The following is a 17,036-nucleotide window of genomic DNA, read 5'->3' as shown; positions in this document are numbered from 1 at the left end:
GTTTTGCTGACCACATACAAGACTCTGTCAGTCTGATATTTGCAGAGCAGAACTGCAAACACAGCTGCTGTACAAATACTATATTTGTTCTTCTTGTGATTTTCTGACTCACATCTCTTTATACATATTTAACTGCTGCTCAACAAAGTGACAGAGATGTAAATGTGTCAAGCTATACTTGTCAGTCAGTTTGTCCCCACATCACTGTGTACCCACATTTTAAATGTTTTATTGTACACTTCATGGGATGGACAGATGAAAAGGAAGAAGAAAAAGTATAAGAAAGGATAGAGACACATTAGAGAACACAGCTTTGCTGTGTGGCCCCCAGTTACTCTTGTTTATTTCTTAGAAAAGAAATAAGTACTAAGATTCCAAATTATTTACTGCCATTCATGAACAGGAAAAATATGTTTTTAGTTGTTAGATGTTATGCCTGATTAATTTCTGACCTTTCAAAGATGGTTAGCATGCCCAAGTGTCCACAAAATATAATGAACAGAAACGGTGACATAGGGCAGCCCTGGCGGGGTCCAACACCCAATGGAAACAAGTCTGACTTATTGCTGGTTATGCAGGCAAAGCTTTTGCAATGGGTGTATAAGGATCGAATGGTTCATAGCAACGGGCCAGGCACCCAATACTCCCAAAGCACCTCCCACATAACACACTGAGGAACACGGTCGAATGCCTTCTCCAAGTCCACAAAATACATGTAGACTGGTTGGCTAGACTTGATAGGGTAAAGAGCTGGTCCGCTGTTCCGCGACCGGGATGAAAAGTGCATTGATGTGTTAGTGGGACTAAGGAAGTCCTCGAAGTATTACATCCACCGCCCAACAATAATCTCAGTTAAAGTCATCAGCGCTCCACCTGCACTGTGTGCCTCCCACACCCGAGTTTTGCTTCAGCCAAGCTGTGTTCCACTTGGTCTGTCCATATCTATCATCTGCCTCTGATGTTCCACAGGCTTGAGGGTATAGAGTATGTATGGGGAGTGTGTGTGTACTGTGTTCATTTCTGTGTGTCTCCATGTGTGTGCGAGTATTTGCATATGCGTGCATGAGGGTGGGAATGCACGTTTGTGACTGTGTGTGGCTGTTTGTCTGTGTGTCAGCTCAGTTAGACCACCTCTCTCAGAACATCACCCGCTGATGCATTGGTCATTCTCAGTGTCCAGGGCTGGGTGCTTTTAGTTTCTTTTTGTTTTCCTGTGGACGCTTTCAGATGGTTTTAATTACTTGTGTCACAAACTAAATTATATCTTAATGTTAGTTGTTTTGGGGACTTAATGACCTTAATCAGATCTGTGTCTTTTTACACAGCTGATATAAAGCTGTGCATAATCTGTGTCAAATTTTACCACATCACCATCTTGTGCTTTTACATTGAGTTTCAATAATTCCTGGCAATGCTTCTCTTGGCTTAACTGCCACAGCAAAATCTAAAACATACAGCTCTGCTATCACTTTTAACATAAATGAAGACGGAAAACTAAACAGCAGTGGTGTTTGTAGGGTTACTGAAGTTGGGCTATGTAGTGGCTAGCGACACAGCTATGTTAGCATAATATAAACAGTGAAACTGGAGGGTGAACGCTAACATTTTTCCATTCGATGAAAGTTAACGTGATGGTTCCCGAAGGTTAGGGACAAATGCAATCGCATGGCAGGATGCTATAACGGACAAAACTTCAGTCAGGAGAACAACTGAGATAATCCATCCACATTACAAGGTTACTCATTCATATACTGCTGCATGGGCTGGGCTGTAGTTACATCGTAAGGTTTTAAAAACTCAGCTTTAAAATGTATAGCTGTAATGAAAACCGAGAGAGGTCGACAATGATCAATGATCAAATAGAACAAGATACAAAACATTAAAACATGTTAAAAACACAAAGCCTTAATAAATGCAGATTAGTTTTGACCTGGAAGCAGGGTTCATACGTCATCACTTAAAGACCGGATATCCCACCTGTTGTGAATGTTTTAATGCAGTACAGTTCTTCTTATTATTATTACTTTTCACATCCTGTTTATGACAGTTAAAATAAACATATTCATATAACAAATACATTTGTCTCATGTAAACTGTATATGGTGTTAAATAGGCCTATACTACTGTGCTTTAATATTGGTCATAAGGGTGGTACTTCAAGAGCCATATATTTTATGAGGGTGTACTCAGTGTGAAAAGTTTGAGAACCACTGGTCTAATATAAAATATTTGCCAAATCAAACACATGCATCATAAATAATGTGATTTCCATGTTACATAGGTTGGGGCCTCCTCTGGTGCTGCAAGACAACAAGGTGCCAGTAGAAACTGTGCTACTGTTTTCCATAGACAAAGGAAGGGGAGAGAGAGGTGGTGTGTTGAGGACAGCAAGAGAGGAAAGACAAGAGTTTGGAGAAGCAAGTAGGAACTTTAAATGGAACTCTGACTTTTAAAGGAAGACAGCAAGGAGATATGATGGAGGAAGGTAGATATGTTGTACCCCAAGAGGACCACCTGTGTGAGTCAACACACAGCCGAGCACCTGGCTTGAGAAAATACTTCACATCTTGTGTCGTAATCTAATGAGTCAAATCAAACACAAAGTATAAATATAAGCTCAAGTACTTAAGTCACCAAGACTGAAACAAAACATGGTTGGAAATACAGAAATTTTTAAAATGTTACTGTGATAGAGCGACTAGTGCAAGAAATGGAGCTTCCTACAACAACATTTAAGTAATTTAATATTTTTTATTTTAGTAGAAACGCGATTACAATAATGAGAAAATGGGATACAGTTCAATGTGAAAAACTACTTAATACACTTTATACTTATATACAATAGTTTCATCATAAAAACACTTCTACAAAATTCAAACTTCCTCATGTTTATATGTTTCGTATATATTTACACACAGAATTACTCATCATGATACTCATGAGCATGTTTATACTGGTGATCATGTGACATGGTCACCAGTACAATTATGATTCTTAGGAGCTTAGTATTGTTAGAGTTGGAAGTGTCTTGGTAATTTCCCTTTAGTTTGATATCAAATTCTGAATTATACTGTAAACATTTATACAATTACAATAATAATTATTACAATAACAATTAATTTATTAATTGATCATTTACAAATAAATAGTCGTGCAGTCTTGCAAACCTTCCCTATCAATCTCGCTGCTGTCCATATGTCACAAATCACCCCTGCCCACTCTTTACCCACCCTTGCTGCACTCTCCTTGGGGCTCTCAGTTGAACTTATCCACCTTCACTTCCTCTACTCCTTGCAGCTTCACTGTTAAACTGTCTCTTATCCATACACATGTGTTCTGTCTTGCTTCTACTGAATTTCATTCCTCTTCTCGCCGGTGCATGCGTCCTCCTCTCCAGTCTCTCTTCCACCTACTCCCTACTCTCACTACACATCACAATGTTTTCTGCAAACAACATAATCCACAGAGACTCCTGCATGACCTCATCTGTCATCTTGTCCATCACTACTGCAAACAAGAAGGGGCTCAGAGCTGATTCCTGATGTAATCTCACCCCCAGCTTGAACTGCTAAGATACAACCACACACCTGACTGCTGTCTCACTGTCCTCATACATGTCCTGCACCACCTTGACATACTCTTCTGCTACTCCTGACATCCTCACGCAGTACCCCACACGCTTGGCACCATATCCTTTCTCTAGATCCACAAAGACACAGTGAAGCTCCCTCTGACCTTCCTTATACTTCTTTCTCAGCATGAAGCCATATGCTGCCATATCACTGACATAATATTTTTTTTATGTTTTTGTTTGTTTTTTCATGTTGCTGTTGACCTTCTCTTGTTTTATTGATGCCGTGCCTCCCTTTAGGGACCTTCAAATGTAAATAAATAAAATGAAATAAATGAAAACAGAATAAAATAAAACTAACTAAAGAACAGGTTTAATGATACTGAAGGCGTGTTTTTAAAAGGGCTACAAATGAGTTTCTTATTATTATTAGGACATCTAATTAAAGCTCCCTTGAAGTTAACACACATGTAGCCCAACACACATATGTGATGCATATTTCATCCCTGAAACTAAATATTTGGTACATTTAATATTTGTACCTGTAGCTGAGTTTGGATCTACATTATGGTAGTCAGAGGTTTCCTCTGGATCATCACGCTTTCCTGTATATTAACATGGAAAATATATGTGGGTATCATGACTCTGAAGGGCCTTTAAAATTTAAATGGTACAGTATACAAATGATATTTTATTCACTGAAACTTAAATGTTACATAGATTTAGAGGTATGATTTCAGAAGTGCACATGCTTTTGGCTACATGATACATTTGCAATTATAATTGAAAATCTGTTTTGTATTTTCATATTTTTTGTACTCACTCCTCTGTTCGACACTTCTGAGCTGAAGAGAGATATTTCTGTAGTCATCTGTCCGTCCACCTAAAATGAGGACAACTGCACTATTTTACATTTTTATTTCTCAGTAAAAATAAGATTTAAATGTCATCTTTAATAATAAAAAAAGACATATCTTATACTGTACCAGTGTTTTCAGAAGGTCTGCATGACTCATAGACGTTCATGTCACCTTTGGGTCAGTGAGAATCAAGACAATGACAAAATAATCATTCTGTGTGCAGTAAACTTGCAGCTATATTATAACTGTGAATATAAACATGAGTATAGAAAGGTTCAGCTGTAAATGCTCTTATTTTGTAACAGGTGTGTGGCTGACCGTGAAGAAGAGAGGAATATATTTGCTGCTGATTTTCATCCTGGCTCATAGTTTGAACTGTAGCAGCAGCCTGACTGGTTTCCTGAGACTGGGCTGGTCTGAGGTTTTAAGCAGGTTCAAGTTACAATGAATGTGTTACATAGTGTTTGTTTACTGGAGACAAGACAAGAAAGTGTTTTACCAACCTGATACAAAGTGCACCTATGGAGAAGACAGTAGCAATAATATTAAATGAGTGAGTATTACAAATAAACATAATAATTGTCCATACCATGGCAGTGTCTGGCAGTTAATATATGAAATTAAAAAAATAAATAAATCACCCTTTGATTTTTTGTGCCAAGAATAGAGCAGCGGGGACAGCAGGAGAATCAGTGAGATACCACTAACCAGCCCCGTGATTAGAGAGACAGAAAGTGAAGATCTGGATCCTGTAATGATAAAGAATAAAAATTAGCTTAATCTATAATGATATAACCCAATCAATGGGATACATCATGGGCAAAGGACACTTTGAACCTGACAGGCATTTTCTGGCGTGTCTGAAGATTTCTGTAAATGTTTTGTTAAATCAGAAAGTCATCTCTTAAAACTGTGGAGATGAAAAATATTGTAAAGGGTTACACAGTAATGACTGGAAGATGCAATAATCAACGATTTATAAAAATGGCTAAACATACAAACTATAAAATACAGTTTTAGTTCAAAATAAGGGTTTGCATACTTTACGTGCGTAGGACCATTTTAACCTTCTTTTAACCTTTTAATCTTCTTCATTTTCACACTTAGATTTTGAAGACTGTCACTACTGGCCGGCTGGTTTTATTTCATGAGCCTTTTGTTTAAATCTTTTGAAACAGAGACAACAGGGTATTTCTTTTCTGTCTACAACTGTATCGTTCACACTTACCTTTTACTGACATCCAACTTTCTGGTGACTCATGCCCTGAATAGTCACACTTGTAGAAACCTTCATCAGACTTTGACACTGCAGGGATATTTAGCTTTTCTCGGTCATCATTTTGAATTAGTTTCCCATTTTTGTAGAATGCAACAGTGGAATTGAAGTTTCCTCTCCTCAACTTGCAGCCAAGAGCAACAGAGTCCCCTTCATTGACTGGATGGACAGGGCTCACCAGGATCACATCAGTAGCTGTAAAAGCCATTAAAATATCCTTGTTTGGTAAATGAAGACAGTGGCATCAACAGCTCTAATCCTGTTCTTTGTTGTGTTTTATTAGTATTATTTTTCCTCACACTTTTAACCACAGCATGATCATTTAAGCTATAGCTGCATTTCAGATGCATTTTTGGCTACATCGTCTCATAATTATGAATTCTGTTATGACACAAAGCTATTACCACACCTATAATCATGGGCTCACATTTCTGCTTCATCCTCTGCAGTGTTGGATTTATTTGTAAATAAATAAATAACTCAGAAATGAGCACAATGTGTGCAATGGCTATACTGTGAATTTAAATCCTGTTGGTGCCACTTATTACTCTTGGTATCGTCATAATTATGTGGAAAATATATTTCAAAAATGTAGATATTGAACCATATAATGAAACATGTCAAACATTGTATAAATGCATGTTCTATTCTGCTGTATACACATTGTAATAAGATGACTTGCAGCAAGGATAGAATTTTTTTCCTTAATGCAATATAAACTAATGTGGTACATACAGTATTCTGTTGATTGTTTGCACTTCTATGTTGCAGATTAGTCAGTGTTTCAAGGTTACTATGCCATTCAGAAATACAGGCTACAGGTCTAACATTCAAAGACGATGCCATGTGGGAACATCATTCAGTGTCTTGTTTTGGCCAAAACTCATTTGAATGAAACCGAAATGAAGCGGAAAATTATTTTCTTGTTTACATTAATACAAATTCGAAATTCTTTTTGAAATACATAAATGCCACATCCACTGGACTAAAGAAAAGAAGGACCATCCACGCTGTTATTAGGGCTCAGTTCTAAAGTTTGGATCTCTGATGGTTTAAGGTGCTTTAGTGACTATGGAATATGAGTTTTGTGGCTCATCTGAAAAGTATGTGAAGGTTCTCAGTCATCCAGGTCATTGTAGTCAAAGGAGCTTGCAAAGAAAAGCGTCTGGACTTCTTTAAGTTGCTTGAAGACGTTTCACCTCTCATCCGAGAAGCTTCTTCAGTTCTAAGGTCAAATGGTGGGGAGTCCCAGATTTAAACCTAGTGGGAGTAACCCCCCAAAGAGGGACAAAAGGACCCCCTGATGATCCTCTAATCGCCAAGCCAAGGTGTGAAAATGGGTGTGGGTCCCAATCAGCCAGAGTTTCGGGTGAGTTCATTGTGAAATCTGGCCCCACCTTATCAGGCGAATTCCTGAGGACAGATGGCCCAGGATGGGAGTGGGCATTAAGGCGTCTGGGGAGGGATCTCAAAACTGGATTATAGATGGCAGAGAGTTGGTGTCGTAAACCCCCGCCTCTGTTCAAAGATGGTCGCTCACAGTGGACATAGATGGCTTCTTTCACTCCTCTTTCAAACCATCTGTCCTCTCTGTCCAAAATGTGAACATTGGTATTCTCGAAAGAGTGACCTTTGTCCTTTAGATGCAGATGGACTGCTGAGTCTTGTCCTGTGGAGGTGGCTCTTCTGTGTTGTGCCATGCGCTTGTGAAGTGGCTGTTTGGTCTCTCCAATGTAGAGGTCTGGGCATTCCTCGCTGCACTGTACAGCATACACCACATTGTTAAGTCTGTGTTTTGGCGTTTTGTCTTTCGGGTGAACCAGTTTCTGTCTGAGCGTGTTGCTGGGTCTGAAATGCACCGGGATGTCATGCTTGGAGAGAACTCTCCTGAGTTTTTCTGATACATAGGGGATGACAATGTTGTTGCGTCTGTCCTTCTTATCCTCCCTCGCTGGTGTCGGACCTTCTTTTCTGTGCATCTTTGCTGACTTTAAGAACGCCCATTTAGGACAACTGCATGTTTTGAGTGCTTCCTTTACATGTGTGCGTTCCTTCTTTTTTCCTTCAGGCTTAGAGGGAACATGTTCTGCCTGGTGGTGTAGGGTCCTAATTACTCCAAGTTTGTGTTCCAGAGGGTGATGGGAGTCAAAGAGGAGGTACTGGTCCGTGTTTGTGGGCTTCCGGTAAACTTCGATGTTGAGGTTACCATTCTCTTCAATGTGCACAGCGCAGTCCAGGAAAGGCAAACAGTTGTCCTTTGTGTCTTCCCCTGTCAGTTTTGAGTTCCCTCCCCAGATGCCTTAACGCCCACTCACATCCTGGGCCATCTGTCCTCAGGAATTCGCATGATAAGGTGGGGCCAGGTTTCACAATGAACACACCCGAAACTCTGGCTGATTGGAACCCACACCCAGTTTCACACCTTGGCTCAGGCGATTAGAGGATCATCAGGGGATCCTTTTGTCCCTCTGTGGGGGGATACTCCCACTAGGTTTAAATCTGGGACTCCCCACCATTTGACCTTAGAACTGAAGAAGCTTCTCGGATGAGAGGTGAAACATCCTCAAGAAACTTAAAGAAGTCCAGACACTTTTCTTTGAAAGCTTCTTTGACCTCATTTGAAAAGGCACCATTAATGTTGAAAAGTATATAGAGATTTTAGAGCAAAATATGCTCTCATCAAGATGACTTCTTTCATGAAAGGCCTTGCATATTTGAAGAGTACAGAAGCTGAACTGGGCTGCCTGGAGTCCCAGTCTTTCACCATTTGAAAACAATTTGTGTATCACAAAATGACAAAGAAGACCCAGGATTGTTGAGCAGCTATAAGCCTCTATCAGAAAACTATGGGATAATATTGCTCTCCCAAAGTTCCAGCAACTGGTTTCTACAGTCCCCAGATGTTTATAGACTGTTGTTAAAAGAAGTGGAGATGCTAGACAGTGGTAAATGTGGCCCTCTCCCTTTTTTGTGATGCGTTGCTGCCACCACATTCAAAATGACTTATTTCTTGCAATTATACACTTTCTCATTTTAAAAGCTTAAACATAGACACTGTTTTCTTTCTTAATTTATAATTTACACAGCGTCCAAACTCTTTAGAATTAGGGATGTAAAGACCTACAAGGTGCAGTGATGTTGATTCCATTGCTGAACAGTCCTGATTCAGACTCACACCAGGACACAGCATCTTGGTACCGGAGGAACCAGTGAAGATCTATGTTGCATGTGGATTCAGTCATTATCCCCCAGTTTCCACATTCCCGGAGTTCTCTCAGATAGCCGTCCTGACTAAATGTCATCACTCTCCACTGAGAAGAGTTTCCAGAACAATTCAGAGATACGGAATCATAAATGAAGTGCTGCACACTGTTAGGACTGACTGTGAGAGAGGCTGCTGAATTTACATCTAGAGAAAAACAAGAACTGTCATTTTTTTCTTGAGAGATTAATAGATTGAAGACTGTGAATGCAATAGTAACACTTTTTTTTTTTTCCTTTTTAAATTAGGAGCAAAAATACTGACCTGCAGACCAGACAAACTTTGGTTGACTGTGATCAGTGTGATACTCTGGGTCTCCTCTTCCAGCTCTGCACACATATCCTGCTGTGTGTGTCTGTCCATGAATGATGTAGGAGTCCTGTGCAGTCCCACTGATGCTTCCAGGTAATAATTCATACTTGTAGAGGCGATTAATTCTATTATGATGAATCCAGTGTCTGTGTCTGGAGTGATAGTCATAGGGGTAATAGTGGTAGGGGTGATACATGCCTGACTCCTGTTTAATAAGTTTATACCAGTAGAAGCTCCATCCTGCAGACGGATGTTCAACCTCACAGTTCAGAGTTACTGAGGCTCCAGGACTCAGCCATGATGGAGACACAGTGAGGACAGGACGGGGTTCTATTGGAAAATTATATTTTCAGAGTGAGATCAAGAACAAGAACCTTAAGGGCAGATCTTCTGTTAATAAATGCAAGCATACAATTCACATTACATTTATAATTCACTCACCATAAACTATCTTTAGTTCAAAGGATGCACTCCACATTGTTGAATTCTGTTGTGCACTTCTCATTCTGCCCTTACACCAGTAGTGCCCATAGTGTGATGCAGAAACAGAGTTAATCTTGTATTCATTTTGGTTTGGAGGTTGATGTGAGCTGCTTGTTGCCCACTCATAATCCCACTCAGTGTCTCCTCCTGGGATCTCACATTTCAAAGTGATTGTCTCTCCTCTATATACCTCAGGCCAGTTTGGATGCAGAGTCACAGCAGGCCTGTTTCTAACTGTTAAACAGATAAAAAAATAAAAAAAAATAAAAAAATAACTAATTAAATTACTTTTTAACATCTTCCATTAATTAAATAAAGGGAAATTCACCATGACTCACCAGTTTTTTTAATACTGATCACATCACTGTAGTCTGTGTAGTAAATTTTGTTGCCTCGTCCTCCTCTGCACCAATAGTCTCCTTCCTGTGATACACCGATTTGTCCATCTGAGTGGAGAACAACTTCTGCCATCGTCAGTGGTTCTGAGGTTTTCTTGCCTCTGTACCAGTAGTAACTCCAACCAGCTGTAGATGGTGTCACAGAGCAAGTCAGGGTGACTGTATCACCTTCTAGAAAGACTCTACTGTCAGCACTGATGCTGGCCTTTGGTCTGTTTCCTGTTTAGTTTAGAAAAAAAAGTATAATAAAATTACAGTGAAACAATTACTGCCCCTTTGCTTTAGAGACAATTACAATTTTACAAGCAATTCTTAAACGATACATAGTATATCTTATGTTACGTTCACACTGCAGGTCTTAATGCTCAATTCAGATTTTTTGATCAAATCCGATTTTTTGTCTGCTTGTTCACACTACAAATAAAATGTGACAGCAAACGCGCTCTACTGTGAACCCTCAATGCGGCCCGCATGCGCAAAAGAAGACGTCACACACAACGCGCTCTGTTTAGACCCAGACCAAACAATATTGTTTGACTGATGGCTTTAATATAAAGACTTGTTTCAGACTTTATGTTTCCCAATTTTGCTTTAAGTTATAAAATAATTTTTGTTATTTACATATGGCCTGATAATGATCCTTATTGCTGTTTTAGAGAGGAGTGGTGCTTCAAAGGATAGTTGTAGATTTCTGTCAGAATCTGCAGATTATACAGTACAAATAAAATGTTCACGTTTCTCCAACGTTGTCTTCCCACCAGTTTCACTGACATCTACACGGGATGGCCAGGAGTGTCATCTCGGGCGCTGATAATTGGCGTCTGTCTTGTGTCAGTGACGTAAAAGACGGATTTAATGCGACATGACCGTTCAAACAGCAGTCGCTTTCTAAAACATCAGATATGTATCGGATTCAGTACCACATACGCAAGAAACCCAGGTCGGATTCTAAAATATCGGATTTGTGCTGTTCAAACTGTCATACCATGATTGGATATGGGTCGCATAGGCTCAAAAAAGTCGGATTTGATGCGCTTTCGCCTGCAGTGTGAACGTAGCCTTATTCAGTAGCACTAAGCCTGTACCAAGTATGTATGTTTGCATCACATATATGAAATATTAACATTTGCAGTTATATGCTTTTATCAAATTCAGTTTATTTTTGCAGTCATCTGTTGGTAACAAATGCACTGTTATGAAAAAATTAGGACCGCACATTGAATATTCAGGTCTTAATAAGGAATATTCAAATATCAAAGTCTAATTTTGTTATTATTTATTTTGGTAGAAGAAACTAATTTAACAGCAGGTGGTCTAAGGAGCTTGGAAAGAAAAGCGACTGGACTTCTTAAGTTCCTTGAAGACGTTTCACCTCTCATCCGAGAAGCTTCTTCAGTTCTAAGGTTAAATGGCGAAGAGTCCCAGATTTAAACCCAGTGGGAGTATCCCCCAAGGTTACTAAGTTCTGACCTTAGAACTGAAGGTCAGAACTTCACTTCACATCTCATTGTGTTCACTCTCACTTCACAGGAAATAAATATGAGAGTGCCCCAAGACATTGCACTTTTTAAGAGGTACATATTGCAGATAATTCCCCAAAGTCCTTTTTAATTATATAACTATATTACTTTGATCTCCCAGTATTGTTCAAATTTATATTAAATTAAATTGCATTCAATTCTGACGTTCTCTACCCTTTTCATCGACACTCTCAAAGCAAATATCACATCTGCAATGCTCTTCTAGCCATCACTCCATCCTGCTTGGTCACTAATCATCACCACCCTTCTCAACTTAGCTTCAACAACTGTTTCCCATATTTTCATGTTATGGCTCATCAGTTTCGTCACTGTTGCTACAGCTCTACATTTCACACTTGATCTTGAAAATCTGCACCAATACAGTTCTCCATTCCTCAGGCTTGTGTTAAACAATGTGACTAAAAGGCCCACTGCCCTCTCTTCTGGACATCTCCATACCTCCACTGATGTGACATCAGGACCAGCTGCCTTTGTACTCTTCATCTGCTTATCAGCTGCACTCACTTCCTCCCTACTAATCCTCTGCACTTCCTAACTTTTCCCCTTCCATCCTCTCTGTCATTTTCTACATTCATGAGTTCTTCAAAGTATTCCTTCAGTCTTCTCCATCTTCTCTGTTATAACTGGAGCTTCGATGGATCTAACCTGTCTATCCGGCTCTACTGAACTTGTCAGTGGAGACTCTTCTTCCAAGGCAAATGAAGATTATGGGAATCTTCGCCCACTAAGCCACCCCACTACAATATGAGGAGAGGATATTTCATTTGACTTTTATTAATGGTAGATCATTAACAAACAAGGCTTTTCTGTTAAATGAATTCTTCACCTCACAGGATTTTATGTTTCCCACAGATGCTTGTCTTAGTGTTGGTGAGTCCAGCCTATTCTTACAACTACCTTCTCTTGTCTGTTTTCAGCTCCCTTTGCACTACTGGCAGAGGTGGGGGTTAGCAACTGTTTTCAAATCCAGTTTCCAATGTCGACATTTATACTGTGCTGTGCACTCTGATCTACCACTAAGATTTTTAAATAGAATTTGCAGAGTTTGTGGGTGAAATAACCCTGAATTATGATCACTTTAAATTGTTGGTGGTTTTAATATTCATGAGTCTAATGTCTTCATCTTGTTGAAAGATTTAACCTCACTTGCTCAGTGACTTTATAAACAACAAAAATGCTCATTAAACATGCTATGACCCATTAATGAAGAATAATGATTTCATCATTATTAGTTGTAATGTTTATTATGCCATAAGGTTTTTATAAATAATCAACGATGCACCAATAGATCATTAATGCCTTACACTATGTAGTTATTATATAATGTTACGCTTGTGCCTTATATAGGCATAATAAAATGAAACTTTCTTACCAGAGACTGTCAGTGTGATGACATCACTCCACTCTGTCACAGCATACAGCTCCTGTTTGTTTTTACCCATACACCTGTAGCTTCCACTGCTGATCACAGATGCATTAAGATTTAAGTATGCATTATTTGCCATAACTGTGCTTGAGTCGGGTTTGCTCCACTCATACTCCCACTCAGTGCTTCCACCTAAAGAAATCTGACATCTAACAGTGATCTTCTCGCCACTGAATATCAGAGGCCAGCTGGGCTCCAGGGACACAACTGCTTTGCTGGAAACTGTTTACAAAAACAAAAATCTAATTGGTCCAGTTTTAAATATTTCTGCATCCCATGTTAATCCAAATGAAAACGCTTAAACTCACCTCTTTTTTCAATAGTGATTGGATCACTGTCCTCTGTGAAGAAAACTGGGTTTCCTCTCCCTCCCTTGCAGTAGTAGATACCTCCCTGTGTGACAGTGATCATTTGATCTGGTTCGTCGTTTCTAATCACCTGAATTTCTGAGAAGACTGAGGCACGTCTGAACCAGAAGTATTTCCACTCATTGTAGCTCCCCACAGAGCAGCTGAGTGTTGCATTGCCTCCAGCTGGTATAGTTCTTCTCTCAGCAGTAATTGTGGGTCTGGGTTTGTTTGCTGTTTGTTAGAGTAAAATAGAGATGTTTTTCTATAGCTGGTCAGATGAATAAGAGTAGATAATAAACTCAAAGGTGATTTTACTTACAGACTTTTAGTGTAAACGCATCACTCCAAGCTGTTGAGAAGAACAAGTCTCTTCTACCCTTACACCAATATTGCCCGTTGTAGGAAAATGAAGCACTGCTGATGTTGTATTCACTGTGTGTGGGAGGTGTTTTTGAGCTTGTTGTTCTCCATTCATGCTGCCACTCAGTGTTTTCTCCTCCTTGGATCTCACATTTGATGGTGATCATCTCACCGCTGAATATCTGAGTCCAGTTCTGTTGCAGAGTCACAAAGGCCCTGTTGGACACTTTTCATACCGAAAATGAATTAATACAGAAAAGGTTGGTCATCATAAATCTTTGTCCTTTTATTTCTTACAAAAAGTTATCAAACTCACATGTTTTCTGAATGTGATACACTTTGCTGAGGTTTGTGAAGAAAACTGGGTTTCCTCTTCTTCCTCTGCACTGATAGATGCCTTCGTCTGAGACATTAATGAAGTTCTGCAAAGTGTTCGTATTAATTGCTACTTCACGAGAATCTGGTACTTGTCTGAACCAATCATATGTCCAGCCAGCAGAGCTCTGAACAGAGCAGGTCAGTGTCACCGAGCCCCCCACTGGAATAGTTGTCCTGTCTGCTGTTATAGTCGCCGTGGGTCTGAGTGCTGTTTGATTTAAAATACATTGTTTTTGTTATTAATACATTTTTTTTCTGGGAAAACCTCAACGTTAACAATTTCTCATAATATGTAGAATAAAAGGCTGAAGTAATTCATCAAGGCAGCATCTCATGTGACCAGTTCTTCTCACGTCTCTCATACATCATACTATATATAACATACACTATGCTGTAATGCACTAAAGTTCACACTGCTTCCTAATTTGGTGTCATCTTCACCAGTTTTCACAATGCTCAGCTGAAAGTTACATCGTACTTGACATATTTACTTCCTGCTACATTTTCAGCCTTAACAGGTCGACTCTGAGTTTGTAACCTAGCAGGAAATATCTGCTTAATGTTACTGTCCACTCCCTGCTGTGCAGAGATCATTACATCAACAAGAATAAAAGAAAAATACTAGGTAAACAGAAACTTTGGAATAACATAAATTGAAACTCTGATGCTGGATTTAACACAGCTGTGCTACTGGAGAATGAAAGTCTAATAAATATGATACAGTAGCTTACCTGATATGGACAGAGTCAGGTTATTACTCTGTTTTGTAAAATCTTTCAAGCCATTGCGGCGACCAATACATTGATAATCCCCACTCAGCTCTGCTGTCAGGTAAAGTGAGTAGGAGCTACTTTTACTAAAGTGGACCATTTCTTGATCATTCCAGTTGAATTTGTAAAGCCAGTCCTTGGCATTTCCCTCTCTCATGTCACAGATGAAGGTTACAGACTCTCCAGCAAATAAATGGGACACATTTGGTTTAAGGCTCAGCTCAGCATCTAAAATCCAACATGAACATAAACACACAGAAAAAGTTCAGACCAGATTTTGTCTTAATGCAGAGGAAGATTTCTCACTTTACAAGCAATTATTAATGTATTTTTAATATAATTTGCAAAAATGAAGAAAAAACAAGAATGTTATTCACACATCAATCCATAGAAAAATAAAAAAGGAAGAAAGCTGTTCATTTACCTTGAGCGTCTCCACAGCAGAGGGTAATATTCAGCACTGTAACATATCATTCAATCATCAGTGGTCACATGTCGCAAATAAAAGCCTTTTTAATGAATAGAATTTTACCAGTAGTATCAATAGTTGGACAAACATTTAGCACTCAATATAGTTCAGTCTTTATCGGTCAAATAAAGGAAGTTACTTATACTCACAGAATAAGGACAGCACGCTGAGCACAGTGAGCCCCATCCTCACACTGAGCCTGAAAGTCTGTCACTGCTACTGACAACAGAAACACTGAAACAGAAGTGAGAAACAGAGAATGTGAGAAAATAATAATGTTTCACCTGATTATGGGAGTAGAGGCTTTCTGCAACCTCGTTTTATGTGTTCAGCCCTTCACTGCTACTTCTCTTTTATAAGCCCTACATGAGGACACTGATGACAGATCTTATTTTTAACTGTTGACACTTCCTGTTTTACTGTGGAGAGTATGCAGAGCTGACATTATATATGATCCCTGCTTCTGAAACTAAATTGTAACTGCTCAGATAATAATGTTTGGGAAAGTGATTTGTCGTAGTGTTTTAAGATTATAAGAGTGTCACCAACGGTTTAATTTAAAAACAAATTCAAAGAAAAAAAATGGAACAACTTATCATTGTTATGTCTTAGACTACTTAAAATCTGGGGTTCAAACGGGAGGTAGCAAATAAATTCAAGCCTGAATGTAGATTTTCTCAGGGGCAGATTGTTAGAACAACAATGCTTTAAAAAAAAAAAACAGAAAAAAGAAGGAGCCTCAGCTAATGCTTTATGTAGTGGCTTCCTGATGAGATGATGTGGGTGGCAGATTGCTGCAGCTGCATTCAGCCAGAGGCAGGAACCTGTAGTGGGTCCCACCCACAGACAGACACACATGCACAGAAGAGAGAGAGAGATAGGGAGAAAAACTAAACTTGGAGCAGGAAGTTTAGGAGGATTAGGGGACCATGACACTGATGGTTAGCATGTGGTTGATGAGCTCAACTTCTTTTTCGCACCTTGCAATGTGCTGCTAGATCAGGGCTTTGACATCATCTCAGACATTGAGCTTTATACATATGCAAACAAACTTCTTTATATATTTATAATGCATTCCAGAAAGATGTGCAAGTAAACATGCTATACAGTTAAAGATCAACAGGGTTTATAAAAGTATTACAGCATCTGATACTCCTGTGGTTTTGAATAAAAAGTCCGCTGTTGTGTTTTTTTATATATATAAATGAGGAAGTGTAGAGTGAAATGTTAGAAAATAGTTGCTTCATGCAAGACAGTGGAATAAAGGTCTTTGCATTAAAAAACTACAGCTAAGATACTGAAATATATGAGTTGTTTCACCTACTAGGAAATCGGAATGACAAATGGAACAACATAGTCAGCCATTGCGTGGCAGGTTTGTCAGAGAAACTCATCCCACGACCAGAATTCTCAAACAAAAATACCACATTTTATATTCAAAATTAAATGTCATGCACAGTAGCAGACGAATACAGGTTAGAAAAGTACAGCTGTAACATATGCAGTGTTAACTCTTAAGGACAAAAATACTACATGGCACAGATAAATATTTGTTGCTCAAACATCAAAACTTGACACTT

At 39.1% G+C, this 17,036-nt stretch overlaps 1 protein-coding gene across 1 annotated transcript; it reads right to left on the bottom strand.

Moving 5' to 3' along the window:
* Window positions 1–2,870: 2,870 nt before the first annotated feature.
* Window positions 2,871–15,800, bottom strand: LOC120743572. The gene is made up of 19 exons (XM_040047235.1): window positions 15,606–15,800; window positions 15,412–15,447; window positions 14,949–15,215; window positions 14,156–14,425; window positions 13,799–14,065; window positions 13,438–13,710; window positions 13,076–13,351; window positions 10,103–10,381; window positions 9,723–9,998; window positions 9,234–9,611; window positions 8,832–9,116; window positions 5,660–5,902; window positions 5,073–5,180; window positions 4,935–4,950; window positions 4,750–4,847; window positions 4,558–4,602; window positions 4,395–4,454; window positions 4,114–4,176; window positions 2,871–3,875 (listed from the first exon to the last, which is right to left on the bottom strand). Exons 1-19 carry the CDS (start codon window positions 15,640–15,642, stop codon window positions 3,868–3,870), a joined length of 3,285 nt encoding a protein of 1,094 aa, XP_039903169.1. The 5' UTR covers window positions 15,643–15,800; the 3' UTR covers window positions 2,871–3,867.
* Between the last annotated feature and the right edge of the window lie 1,236 nt (window positions 15,801–17,036).

Source organism: Simochromis diagramma, unplaced genomic scaffold, assembly GCF_900408965.1.
Source record: "Simochromis diagramma unplaced genomic scaffold, fSimDia1.1 OVJJ01000657.1, whole genome shotgun sequence".
NCBI classification, from domain to species: Eukaryota; Metazoa; Chordata; class Actinopteri; order Cichliformes; family Cichlidae; genus Simochromis; species Simochromis diagramma.
Note: the sequence above shows the minus strand (reverse complement) of the source record. Positions and strands in the feature narration are given on the sequence as shown.